Consider the following 13,880-nt stretch of genomic DNA (forward strand, 5'->3'; position numbering starts at 1 on the left):
CTGCTTACTGGAGTTTTTTGAATCACATCTTGGAGCCCACCAACTTTGCACTCAGCTGCTGTTACTCTACTATTGAGGCCTTCCTTTGAGCTTTTCATTTCACCTACCAGCTTTTTAAATTTTGACATTTCTGCTTGCAATTTTCTCATTTCTTCTTTCATATACTTCTCCTAATACTGGCTGTCCCATTGTTTCCTTGAGCTCATTAAATATCCTCAACATTTCTGCTTTGAAATATTTTTTGAGAGATCATATAGGTAGACAGTTCCTGTTGACACCTCAGGGCTCCTGTCCACTCCTCAGGGTGGGGCACTGTTCTGTTTTCCCATGGTGCCTGTGGTAGTCTGGGGTAGGTCTTTCCAATACAATATTTGCATCCCCCCCAACTGCCGGGGGGGTTCTCTGAGGGAACTCAGTAGGTGATCGTCTCTTATTTCCCCATTAAAGATGTTCCCTTCCAATTTGGTGTTTCTGTAAAATTTCGTGGAGCCTCTTGCACAGATTCAAGAAATGCATTCTTTGACCTTAGCTTACTGCTACTTTGTGATTAGGTTCTACTCTTTCTTATTCTCACGGCTACTTTTTTGAGTTTCTGAGGAATCGTTGGTTGGACTAGGGGTGTGGTTCAGGTGGCCAGGCTGCCCTGATGGACGTTCAGCATGAGAGGCCAAGATGTGGACCTGTGGGAGGAGACACACCTGCTCCTTTAGGGTCTGAATGAGATGTGGCATCCAGGGTCCTACTGGATGTCTCTAGTGGCTTTGGGTTCTGCTGAGTCTTCCCGGGTCACTAATGGTGCCACTGGGTCATTCACAGGGAGAGGGGAATTCAGGTGGGCCCTGGGCTCGGCTGCCGTCCTGGGAAACCACAACGAGAGAGCTTTAATTGGTTGACTGAAAAGAATGTGTCCTCTCTAGTGGAGGTGGCCATCACCAGATCACCAGATGCATTTGTGATGTGAACAGAACAGAGGAGAAGGAGCAAGAGTGGCTCTGACAAAGCTGGGACATGCTGCTCTTGGGACTAGAACTCCTGAGCTTCAGCTTTTCCTGGAACAAAATCATTGGCACTGGGGCCCCTGTGCTTAGGCCTTTAGGGCTGGGACTGGAATGACACTCTCTGCTGACAGCAGATCATGGTGTCACTAGCCTCTTATTACACATTGGCTGTCTTTGACGATCTGTGAATTTAATTAAGAAATGAAGGAGAGACAAACATTAGGTGATGCTAACTGAATACCACCCTCCTCACGTTCTGCTGTGAAAAGGGGACTGGCAACTGCAGCTGGAACTACTCACCAGGACCAAGGGGGAAGGACCCAGCAGGGCTCAGAGAAGGTGGCAGGACAGCCCATAGCAGGTCCTATCAAGTCCCCCAGAACATTTGTTTGCAACATCCATTCAGATTGAGGGATGAGCATGCCACCAGAAAGGATACTTAGACCAGACCAGATATGGGTACAGTCAAGAAAACTGGCGCCAGACAACTGGAAAAGCTGATCCCCTTAATAACCCTGGGTTGCAGAGTATAAGGCAAAGAAATTCTTGTTGGACTTTATGGCCCTGCTACTCTCTGCTCCAGAGTCCTTTCCAGCAAAGTATCTTGCTTTGTCAGTGGATAAGTTAGATAATTGGACTCCTTGGAAAATTTGTCTTTTGAGAGGTGGACATGAACATATCTTTGGATCTTGGGAGGGTTCTTTCTGAAACAAAAGTATATAGTTGAACAATTGAGAGTAAATGAGTATGGTAATCAACTTTCATGGAAGTCAAGGGAAAAATCAGAGTGGAGATGGATGATTAATAATCTAAATTCAGGAGCAGGAGTACTCTGGGAGACTTTGGCAAGCCAACCCTCAGCAGCAACACCATTCCCCAGCAATCTCCCCTTCCATTTACACTCCAATCCATTCTGGGTTGCTCTAGGTTTTCTAAGCAAACAGACTGCTGGCCTAGAGAATTTATGTGTCCTGGGGGTGCTCTTCAGCCCTAGGAAGTGTTTGTTTGCTTGCAAAGCTCTGATCTTAGGAGATCTTTCACAACATTTTACCATTACATATGGGGTTTATTGCAGGTTTTTGGTAAATATTCTTATCTGTTAATTAAAATTGCTTTTTAGCCTGCTGAATATTTAATCATGGATTCGTGTTGAATTTTCTTCACTTATCAAGGTGACTGTAAAATTTTTCTATTGCTTTCCCCCTGCAATAATGACACATTTTGATGAATTACTTTCATTGCATAAATATCAGAATTCCTACTCTAGATCAAGAGCTATTCATGAAATGTGGCATTAAACTATAATCTTGACCATCAAGAAGTTTACAGTTAGAGTCTACATAAAACAAATGTGCACAAAACATTAATTAGAGACAGAGTCTACATCCACAACAGAAATCCAAAAAAAAAAATACTGTGAGAGTCTAGGAAAGGATAGGAAGCTGGAAACAGATGTGTCTTGAAGAAAGTTGCATTTTAGGAGGCTGGAAAGATTATACACCTAGTAGGGTGCTTGCTTTGCATATGGCTGACCTGGGTTCTATCCCCAGCACCCCATATGATCCCTCAAGACTGCCAGGAGTGGTCCTGGAGCACAGAGCCAGGAGTAAGCCCTGAGTATATTCGGGTGTATCCCCAAACCAACCAACCAACAAAGAAAAAGTAGCATTAGATATGGACATTAAAGAATGTTTATCTGATATTCAATTGCAGTGGGCAGGAAGGTGGAGAAAGATATTCTTTCTGGCTAGTAGAAATAGTACAAACAAAAATATAAGGCCAGAAGGCTGAGAGCTCTGGGAACAGTGCCTGAAAAATGATGAAAAGTCCAAATTGGTAGATGAGCTGAAATATTGATGGCAACAAGATTCCCAAGTGACTCAGGAATGCTGGAGTCCTGCCCTTTTATACCTCTATCTTAAAATAACTCCAGTTCTAATGCTGTAACATTTGGCTCTGGGTACCAAGTTTCTAATCTAGGCAAATTAAAAGTGGGGAAAAAAGGTTCTATCTCTACTACTTTCCTGTAAATCCAAAACCAAAGTCACATTAAAATTCATATCCATTCGTGGGGGGTTGCTGTTCCACATCAATTTCAGGAGTGTTTGATCTATTTGAAAAATGTCATGGGTATTCTTATAGGAACTACACCGAATCTGTATAATGCTTTGAAGAGTATTGCCATTTTGGCAATGTTAATCCTCCCAATCCATGAGCAGGGCATGTGTTTCTGTTTCCATTTATTGTGTTTTTTTTTCTTCTTCTTTTTGGGTCGCACCCAGCAATGCACAGGGGTTACTCCTGGTTCACGCATTCAGGTATTACTCCTGGTGGTTCTCGGGGAACCATATGAGAGACTGGGGATCGAACCCGGATCAGCCGCATGCAAGGCAAGCCCCCTACCCGCTGTGCTATCACTCCAGCCCCCAGTGACAGGGACAGTGTGTTTTCTTTTATTTCTTGAAGTAATATTTTGTAGTTTCTTTGTATAAATTCTTTACCTTTTTAATTAAACTGATTCCAACGTACTTGATTTTCTGAGGCTTGATTGTGAATGGTGTTGTTTTTCTGACATCTCTCTCTTTTCCCTTCATTATTTGCATATAGAACATCTGTAGATCTGGTTATTGATTTTGTAACCTGACACTTTACTATAAAAATCTATTGTTTCTAGGAGCTTTTTTGTGGAGTCTTTAGTATTCTCTAAGTATAGCATCATGTCATCTTCAAATGGTGAGAGCTTGACTTCTTCCTTTTCTATATGGATGTCTTTGATATTTTTATCTTGCCTAATTGTTATGACAAGTACCTCCAGTACTATATGGAATGCAAGTGACTAGAGTGGGCAACCTTGTCTTATGCCTGATCTTATGAGAAAGCTTTTAGTTTTTCCCTGTTGAGGATAATGTTTGCTGTTGGCTTGTGGTACATGGCTTTAATTATATTAAGAAAAATTCCTTCAACTCCCATTTTGTTTAGAGTTTTTAATCACAAATGAACCCAAATTGCTATTTCAAAATTCGAGGGTATGAATTAGCAAGCTGTTATCATCGACATGATAAATTTATAACTGGCAGATTCTATGGGAATTTGGGGAAATTTTCAAGGTTTCAAGGTTACTGTCTGAAGTGCCAAACATTATATACCTGCAAGTCATTTTCCTTTTCCTTGGATTTAATCCAGGTTTTGCCTTGAGTTTGTGGATCTATGAGGAGTGGATATCTGGCGGCCTTTGTCACAATGATACCATTCTGAATTGAGAGGTCATCTCCTGGTAATCCCTGAAGCCCCCACTCACCAATCTAAATAAAAAGAGATAGATATGAACATTCACAGGAGAACAAGAATGATTTCACTAATAATTTAAAGTGTCCATAATATAAAATAATATAAAAATTGTACATCCTCCCCACTTGATATCTGGGAAAAACCCAAAATTGTTAATGGGAGCCAAACTGTATTAACTTAAAAATATAAAATTCATGGGCTGGTGATATAGTAAGGTGATAAGGCACATGCCTTGCATGTCGCTGACCCAGATTCAATCCCTGGTACCTTGGCACCACATACAGAGATATGGCATATGACCTCCTGAGTACCTCCAAGAGTCATCCCTGATCACAGAGCCAGAAATAAACTCTGTACACTGCGAGGTATGCCCCTTTCCCCCCTCAAAAAATCCCAAGTTGGTGATGTAATAACTCTTTTTCCCAACATCAAGACTAATATGGACGCTGCAATTCACAATAATGAGGAAATATAAATGGATTGTTGATTAAACCTGATTTGGGAATTCTGACATTTTGTTGATGAACATTCAGAGGCTAAAGGGGCTCAAAATGTGGTGACACTGTGTGCATAGCCAGAAAGGCGGGAGTTAGAGGAGACAGTGAATGCACTGTCACTGAGAGAGAAGCCGTACTAGTCAGGTTCTGGAGTGTCCCTTCAGGTCCTTTGTTCTGCTTCCGCAGGTCCAAAACATGCAAGAAGATAAGATGATGACCAGGAGTTCATCAATCAATTAAAAACAAGTATCTCTTTTTCTATTTTTAGAATAAATTGCTAACCTGCCTCGATGTGATCAACAAAATCATCTCATAAGCCAATGAATTAGCCGCTACTTTCATTATTATTCCAACATTTTCAAAAGTCATAATTTATTAAAGTATATCCTGACCCGCATTTCCTTGCCTTTCTCCAATTAATCATTGTTTGAATCAAAAGATTCTTCTTTTTATTTTTTTAAAAAAAGACTTTTAAAATACAGATAACATGAAATGAATATCAAGTCTTCCTTAAGGAAATTGGGAAGCATATTTACAAATCAGAAAGTAGCTCATGAATACCAATGTTCCCGAATGCACTGAATACCTCAGTTCTGCAAATCATATTGACAGTGGCATAAAATTTGCAGTGAGGAGGTTAGTGTAGTAAGAGGCACTATTACTTGGTGGTATTGGAAACAACAATTACTAGAAGGATAATTCCAGTACTTTTGGCCTGATAATGCCTACCCTTGCCTAAAATATATGAAAGAGAATTTGACTTAATACAAGTTGTCAACAAAGTTGTAAGAATGCAGTTTTAGAAAGTTATGATTCAAAATTAATCTTTGAGTTCATCACATTGAAACTGGTTAGTATTGAAGCAGGATCCCTTAAAATGTGAAGACCCTTTTATACCATAAAGAACCCTCTTTTTTGTAGCTCTTTCCTATTTTAAAAATAATCTTTTCAATTAAATGGGGGAAATAAGAGCTTGGGTACTCCTTATTTTGAGGTAAGAGAAAATAAGTTGAAATTAAAATAGTGGAGCAAGGAAAGCCTCTTTAACAAATTGTGCTGGCAAAACTGGACGGCTACATGCAAAAAAGTGGGCTCAGATCTCTGCCTAACGTCATGCACAAAAGTAAGATCAAAATGGATTTATGACCTCAACATCAGACCAGAATTTATAAAGTTCATTGAAGACAAAGTTGGCAAAACCCTCCATGACATTGAAGCTAATGGTATCTTCAAAGATGCCATGCCACTGGCCGAGCAAGTGAAAACAGAGATAGATAAATGGGACTATCTTAAACTAAGAAGCTTCTGCACCTCCAAAGAAACAGTGACCAAAATACAAAGACAGTCTACAGAATGGGAAAGGATATTCGCCGAATACACATCTGACAAGGGGTTGATATCAAGGATATACAAGGTTCTGGTTGAACTCCACAAGAAGAAAACATCCAACCCCATCAAAAAATGAGGAGATGAAAAGAATAGAAACTTTCACAAAGAAGAAATCCGAATGGCTAAAAGGCACATGAGAAAATGCTCCACATCATTAATCATCAGGGAGATGCAGATCAAAACCACAATGAGATATCATTTCACACCACAGAGACTGGCCCATATCCACAAGAACAAAAGCAACCGGTGCTGGCGTGGATGTGGCGAGAAAGGAACCCTCCTTCATTGCTGGGGGGAATGCCAACTGGTTCAGCCCTTTTGGAAAACAGTATGAATGATTCTCCAAAAATTAGAAATTGAGCTCCCCATTTGACCTGGCAATAGCACTCCTGGGAATATATCCCAGAGAGGCAAAAAAGTATAGTCGAAGTGACATCTGCACTTGTTTGTTCATTGCAGCTCTCTTTACAATAGCCAGAATCTGGAAAAAACCTGAGTGCCCAAGAACAGATGACCGGTTAAAGAAACTTTGGGTACATTTACACAATGGAGTACTATGTAGCTGTTAGAAAAGACGAAGTCATGAAAGTTACTTACAAGTGGTACTACATGGAAAGTATCATGTTAAGCAAAATGAGTGAAAAGAGAGGGATATACACGGAAAGATTGCATTCATCTGGGGAACATAAAGTAACAAAATAGGAGACTAACACCCAAGAAGGGCTGAGATTAGTACCAGGAATTTTGCTCCATGGCTTGGAGGCCAGCCACACATGCTAGGGGGAAAAGGGGGCTCAGATAGAGAAGGGAGTACCAAATAAAGGGTGTTGGGAGGATCCTCCCAGGATGGGAGAAGCATGCTGAAAGTAGACTATAGACCGAACATGATTGTCACCCATTGCCTCTTTTGCAAACCACAACACCCAAAAAGAGAGAGAGAACAAAAGGGAATGCCCTGCCACAGAGGCAGGGTGGGATGGGGGGGATGGGGGTTGGGAGGGATACTGGGACCCGTGGTGGTGGAGGATGGGCACTGGTGAAGGGATGGGTATTTGATCTTTGTATAATTGAAACCCAAGCACAAAATTTGTAAGTCTACAACTGTACCTCATGGTGTCTCACTAATAACAATTTTAAAAACGTAACTTACTGTAGGAGGATCCACCAACATTGAAATAAGATTCAGGTTTTCAGTAAAAGGAATTTTCCGTGCTCTCAGTTCCAGCTCCCACTGATCTTTGAGCAGATAGTTTCTAAATATCTGATTGAAAGGACCAAGGTAGGAAAGGAATCCTGTGCACAGCAGAATATCACCGACAAGTCTGTTAAGAAAATACACAAGGTAGTTCTAACAGAAAGAACAAAAAGGAGTTGACCTGATACTTTCAAACTCTTTCACTAAGGAGTTTGGAAGGTCAAAGTAGGGGCTGCTTTGCTCAGTAGGCAAAATCCTGCTTTGTTCCGTGAGTAACACTGGGCCACCAGACATGGGGAGATGAAGCAAAAAGTGACCTCTAAATCCTAGATGGGGTTGGAAGTGGCCCTGTGTGGGCAGGTAAGGGAGCCAAAAAATGGCTGAAGGCTACAGGGCTAGAGGCTTGACTTATAGAGGAGAAAATACCTCAAGCCGTGGTCCTGTTTCTTAATTGTCTCAGAAAAAAACTTCCCTCCTCCTTCCTCTTTTTCCTTCTCTTCTATTTGTTCTCAATTTCTTCTTACTCCCTCTTAATAAGTTTTCTGAGGACACATCAGCAGATGCCCTTGCATTGAGGACAAACTATTGGTCACCAGTTTCAAAATCACCTAGGTGAAACCTATCAAACTAGACTGAGCCTCTGGATGGTTCTGACAGATCTGAACTTGATCAGAAGCACACTAAGAAGGAAAACCCAGAGAACTGAACTGAAATAGAGACCTAAATGCTTCACAAACACCATTCCAGCTCTGCTCACTGAGCATGCACAACCAGACTCTACAAGCACTTTCTCAGGTGCTCAGATAAGGAAGGACAAGAAGAACACCTATCAAGGGTACTGATTTTATGTTCTCTTCTGTCACCTCGAGTACAATGTCTGGTGATGGCTAAGAAGGAGAACAATGATACTAAGGATTCAGCATCTTACCTATTGATCTGAGCCTTGAACTCTTTACTTTGTGCTGTCCACCGTACCTTTTCCCCACTCAGCCCATCAATGAGTGTGGAAGCTGCCTGCATCTTCTTCCGGCAATTGTCAGCATCGCTGAGCAAATCCTGCACACGTAAAGGCAGAGAGTCTCAACCAATTTTTGTCCAGTTTGATTTGGGTCTGCTTATGGATCACTCTTAGCTGGGGAGTCGCTCCTGGAGGAGCTCAGGGAACATTGTGGTGGCAGGATTGGAACCAGGCTTCCTGCATGCAGCATGGCATGTGTACTCCAGCCCATTAAACCATCTCTCCAGCCTTCAGTAAACTTAAAAATATGGAATCAAACAACTTTGTATTACTCACATAAAAGATCTGTATACATAGTGTAGGTGTGGTGTGTTTGCTTGGCTTGCACGCAGCTGACCTGGTTATAGCCCTAAAACTGCATATGATCCCCTGAGCACCTCCAGGGTTGGGCCCTGAGACTACTGGGTGTCACCCAAAACAAATATATATATTTACATGAAACAGATGAGAAATTTTTAATGTGCTCACTAGACATAATCTAAAAATACAATGTGAGTGAAGCTGTACATACCAAATTCTGGTAAGTCATTCTGGTTATTTTTACTTAATAGAAGTCATTTTTCAGAACAGTCATATCACATACGTTAATTTTTTCTATTTTTCTTTTTTATGAAATTTCAAAATTGAATAATCTGCCATTTTAGACATGAATTTTGTCATAATTTTGAGTTTGGAAAACTTGTGAGCTGTTGTTCAACATAACCATTATAAAATATTAGAAGAAACAAGCTCACAGTACGTTAATATGGAAGGTCAAAGCCCATAGCTTTGGTGAATTTTCACATTGCTATGCTCAAGGCATGTCTGGAAGATCATAGAATGGGGTGTGGCCATGAATCAGACCTCGTTCAACATCATCTCATTGAGAATACTTAGGTCACAGAAATCAGAAACACCATGAATTGTTCTTCCTCTTTTCACACCAGCCAAATGGTTTTGAACCTCTATCAGATCAGCTCTGCTTGTATCCTAGCCCGTGAGGCCACATCAATAGTCCCCACTTACATGAAAATACATCCGTTGCCCCCAGCTGCAGCACTAATCACTCGACCTGTTTCCTACCTTCAGAGTCAGTATTCTCTGGGTATGATGTCATCTTTCTTTCTACGGAACAGTTTTTAGTTTTTAAAAGCGAAAGATTTGGTTTTGGGCACACTTGGTGGTACTTGGGGCTTACTGCTGACTCTGCTCAGGGATCACTCCTGGGCAGTGCCTGGGGACCAGGTGCAGTCGTAGAGGAATGGTTCAAAGCAAAGTACATCGTTGAGACATTTACACCCTTACGATGCCTGCAAAGCAAGAACCATACCTCCCGTGCTGCCCTTCCAGCCTCAGAACAGGATTCATAAAAACGCGCATGAGTTTGGAGTGTTCAGAATCCCAAACGGGCAGTGAATAATATAGCATTCAGTTAACTATATGCTAAACAATTCATACTAAACATTTGCCTAATTTATAATACTCTACCAACTTGGGTAACTTTTCAGTATGTCACTACAGGAATTCTTTGTCTATTATCTCACCATTTTCTCATTCATGGCGCCATCAAATTTTGCTTGGACTTTATCCAGCTCAGCTTGCTTTTCATCAAGTAGTGCCTGTGCCTTCCCCAGTTCGGCATTAGCAACTGCTAGACGACCCTCTTGCTTGGCCAAGTTAGCCTTTAAGAGGGAGCAGAGGAGATCAATGTGCATTGTAACATATTTATAATTTAAATTCATAAATTATAGCCCGAACTATGCAATTTTTGCCCTGGAGGAAATAAGGAGTTCAGTAGGGGAAGCACACGATCCTGGAGATACTTAATTTAAGTTCTTGCTTATCTCTTAATTATTAATACATAATATAGAAAACATGGGAAATGTAACAATATTTAAGGAATATTAAGGAATACAAAAATTACCCATAATATTACCTACAGTAGTTTGTGAGCACTGTATAAAGAAGTTTAAAAGTAGCATAATTATTTTTCTGTCTTTAAACATATTTTCATTAATATTATATTGCTACATAATATCCTACAATTTGGATGTTTCATAATTCACTTAAACTTTCCCCTATTTTTTGTCATTTTTCTTTGCCTCTCTAATTTTAATTATTATAACTAATCTTATGATAAATGCTAAAGAGTATATACACATTTTGAGTTTTTTTACTTGATAAAAACTTAAGTTAAATCTGTACAAAAGTGACATAAAAATAAACAAGCCCGTTCACAATTGTGCCCCAGAAAATCAAGTACCTAGGAATCAGCTTAACTAAGGAAGTAAAGAACCTATACAAAGAAAACTACAAAATGCTACTTCAGGAAATAAAAGAGGAAACGAGAAAATGGAAAGATTGCTCATGGATTGGGAGAATTAACATTGTCAAAATGGCAATACTTCCCAAAGCATTAGATAAATTCAATGCAATCCCTATAACGATACCCATGACATTCTTCAAAGAAATGGAGCAAACACTCCTGAAATTCATATGGAAAAATAAGCCCCCACGAATAGCTAAAGCAATTCTTGGGGGGAAAAGAAAATGGGAGGAATCAACCTCCCTAACTTCAAACTCTACTACAAAGCAGTAATAATTAAACCAGCATGGTACTGGAACAAAGGCAGAGCTGCAGACCAATGGAACAGGGTTGGATATACTGACATCACCCCTCAAACATATGATCATCTAATCTTTGATAAAGGAGCAAGAAATGTGAAGTGGAGTAAGGAAAGCCACTTTAACAAATTGTGCTGGCAAAACTGGATGGCTACATGCAAAAAATGGGCTCAGATCTCTGCCTAACACCATGTACAAAAGTAAGTTCAAAATGGATTAAAGACCTCAACATCAGACCGGAATTCATAAGGTACTTTGGGGTTAGGTTCATTTTTGATCCTTGGACCCCCCAGTATCAGCATACGTCATGGAGGTTCTCCTGAGCACTGTCAGTTTCGGCCTGGTGGACCTTGGCACTGCAGGTACCAAGCAGTCCTAAGTCAGACTCTCAAGTTATAGTCTGACCCTCAAGTATCCTAAGCACTGCTTGAAGGTGATCCCTCCTACCCAAAGGTATGCTGCCTACCAGAAACACATCTGAACAGTCGGAGTAAACTCAGGCTCTAAATCGAAGGATGGAATACAAAAGAGAAAAAAGCCCACAAATAGCTAAAGCAATTCTTGGGAAAAAGAAGATGGGAGGCATCACCCTCCCCAACCTCAAACTCTACTATAAACTGTTAACAATTAAAACTGCTTGGTACTGGAACAAAGGTAGAGCTGCAGACCAATGGAACAGGGTAGACTATCCCTACACACAACCCCAAATGTATGATCATCTACTCTTTGACAAGGGAGCAAGAAATGTGAAGTGAAGCAAGGAAAGCCTCTTTAACAAATGGTGCTGGAAAAACTGGATGATCACGATCACGATCACGACCATCCTGTTGTTCGTCGATTGCCTCGAGCAGGCCTCAGTAACGTCTCCTTCGTCCTAGTCCTGAGATTTTTTTAAAAGTGCCATATTAAAGGCTCTTTCAGGATTAGGAGAATGAGACCCATCATTGTTACTCGTATTTGGCATATTGGGTACACCACGAGGAGTTTGCCAGACTCTGCCATGTGGGCAGGTGACATTTGGTAGCCTGCCATTTTGTCCAAAGTAAGAATGAGATAATAAGATGTCACGGCTGTGCGCTTCCGGAAGCTGGGTTTTATAGTCTCTGAGTCTTGGCCGCTGATGAGATTACACGGCGCCAGGAGGCCAGTTGGTGGGTGTGACCCCTGCCTACTGGAATATGGCGGATCTGGGTAGAGGACCCAGAGACTATAAAACCCAGCTCCTGGAACAGAACAGCGCAGAGTCTCCTGCCCCTGCACCTGGCTGTCCTCACCAGAGCCCCTTGGAGGGGTCTGGGTTGAGTTTCCCTCCCTGCCAGAGCTCCGGCAGTCGAAGACCTCCAGAACCAGCCACCACCATGCTGAGATCACTCTCCGCATGTATGAAGGTACCAGCAGAGGAACAAAGGCATGCAGGTCCTGGGGCTGAGATCTCCAAGTCTGCTCGGATCAGAGCTGAACATCCTCCACCCAGATCCTCCATATTCCAGTAGGCATAACTGGACAACCACATGAAAAAGAATGGGCTTAGACCTCGACCTAACACCATGCACAAGTCAGATCAATATGGATTAAAGACCTCAATATCAGACAAGAATCCATAAGGTACATTGAAGAAAAGGTTGGCAAAACCTTCCACAATATTGAAGCTAATGGTATCTTCAAAGATGACACACCACTGACCCACCAAGTGGAAACAGAGATAAATAAATGTGACTATCTTAAACTAAGAAGTTTCTGCACCTCAAAAGATACAGTGATCAGAATACAAAGACAACCTACAGAATGGGAAAGGATATTCACCCAATATCCAACTGATAAGGGGTTGATATCAAGGATATATAAGGCACTGGTTGAACTCCACAAGAAGAAAACATCCAACTCCACCAGAAAATGGGGTGAAGAAATGAACAAAAACTTTCTCAAGGAAGAAATATGAATGGCTAAAAGGCACATGAGAAAATGCTCTTCATCACTAACCATCAGGGAGATGCAGATAAAAACAACTATGAGATTCCACCCTACACCACAGAGACTGGCACATCCAAAAGAACAAAAGCAATTGCTGTCAGCATGGATGTGGGGAGAAAGGGACCCTCCTAGACTGCTGGTGGGAATGCCGACTGGTTCAGCCCTTTTGGAAAACAGTATGGACACTTCTCAAAAAATTAGAAATTGAGCTCCCATTTGACCCAGCAATACCACTCCTGGGAATATATCCTGGACAGGAAAAAAGTATAGTCAAAATGACATCTGCTCTTGTATGTTTATTGCAGCACTGTTTACAATAGCCAGAATATGGAAAAAACCTGAATGCCCGAGATCAGATGACTGGTTAAAGAAACTCTGGTACATCTACACAATGGGATACTATGCAGCTCTTAGAAAAGATGAAGTCATAACCTTTGCATATAAGTGGATCAACATGGAAAAAATCATGCTAAGTAAAAAGAGTCAGAAAGAGACAGACATAGAAAGATTGCACTCATCTGTGGAATATAAAGTAACAAAATGGGAGACTAACACCCAAGAATAGCAGAGATAAGTACCAGGAGGTTTGCTCCATGGCTTGGAAGCCCTTCTCACATGCTGGAGGAAAGGGCAGCTCAGATAGAGAAGGGAAAACCAAGTCAAGTGTGGTTGGAGGACCCGCTCGGGATGGAAGATGTGTGCTGAAAGTATACTATAGATTGAACACAAAATGGCCACTCAATACCTCTATTGCGAACCACAACACACAAAGGGAGAGAGAGAGAGAACAAAAGGGAATGCCCTGTCGCAGAGGCGAGGTCGGTGGGGGGAAATGGAGTGGGATGTGGGAGGGATGTTGGGATCATCGGTGTGGAGGGTGGGCACTGGTGGAGGGATGGGTACTAGAGCATTGTATGCCT

The 13,880-nt window shown here is 41.4% G+C and overlaps 1 protein-coding gene across 1 annotated transcript in view; it reads right to left on the reverse strand.

Moving 5' to 3' along the window:
* DNAH8 (dynein axonemal heavy chain 8) overlaps positions 1-13,880 on the reverse strand; it is a 438,788-nt gene that overhangs the window by 104,267 nt on the left and 320,641 nt on the right. Inside the window, 4 exon segments of the mRNA XM_056137311.1 lie at positions 4,145-4,300; positions 7,323-7,494; positions 8,296-8,423; positions 9,909-10,046. Of these exon segments, the coding sequence (XP_055993286.1) occupies positions 4,145-4,300; positions 7,323-7,494; positions 8,296-8,423; positions 9,909-10,046 (594 nt within the window).

The sequence above is a fragment of the Sorex fumeus genome, unplaced genomic scaffold (genome assembly GCF_029834395.1).
Source record: "Sorex fumeus unplaced genomic scaffold, SorFum_2.1 ptg000123l, whole genome shotgun sequence".
In the NCBI taxonomy this organism is placed as follows: domain Eukaryota; kingdom Metazoa; phylum Chordata; class Mammalia; order Eulipotyphla; family Soricidae; genus Sorex; species Sorex fumeus.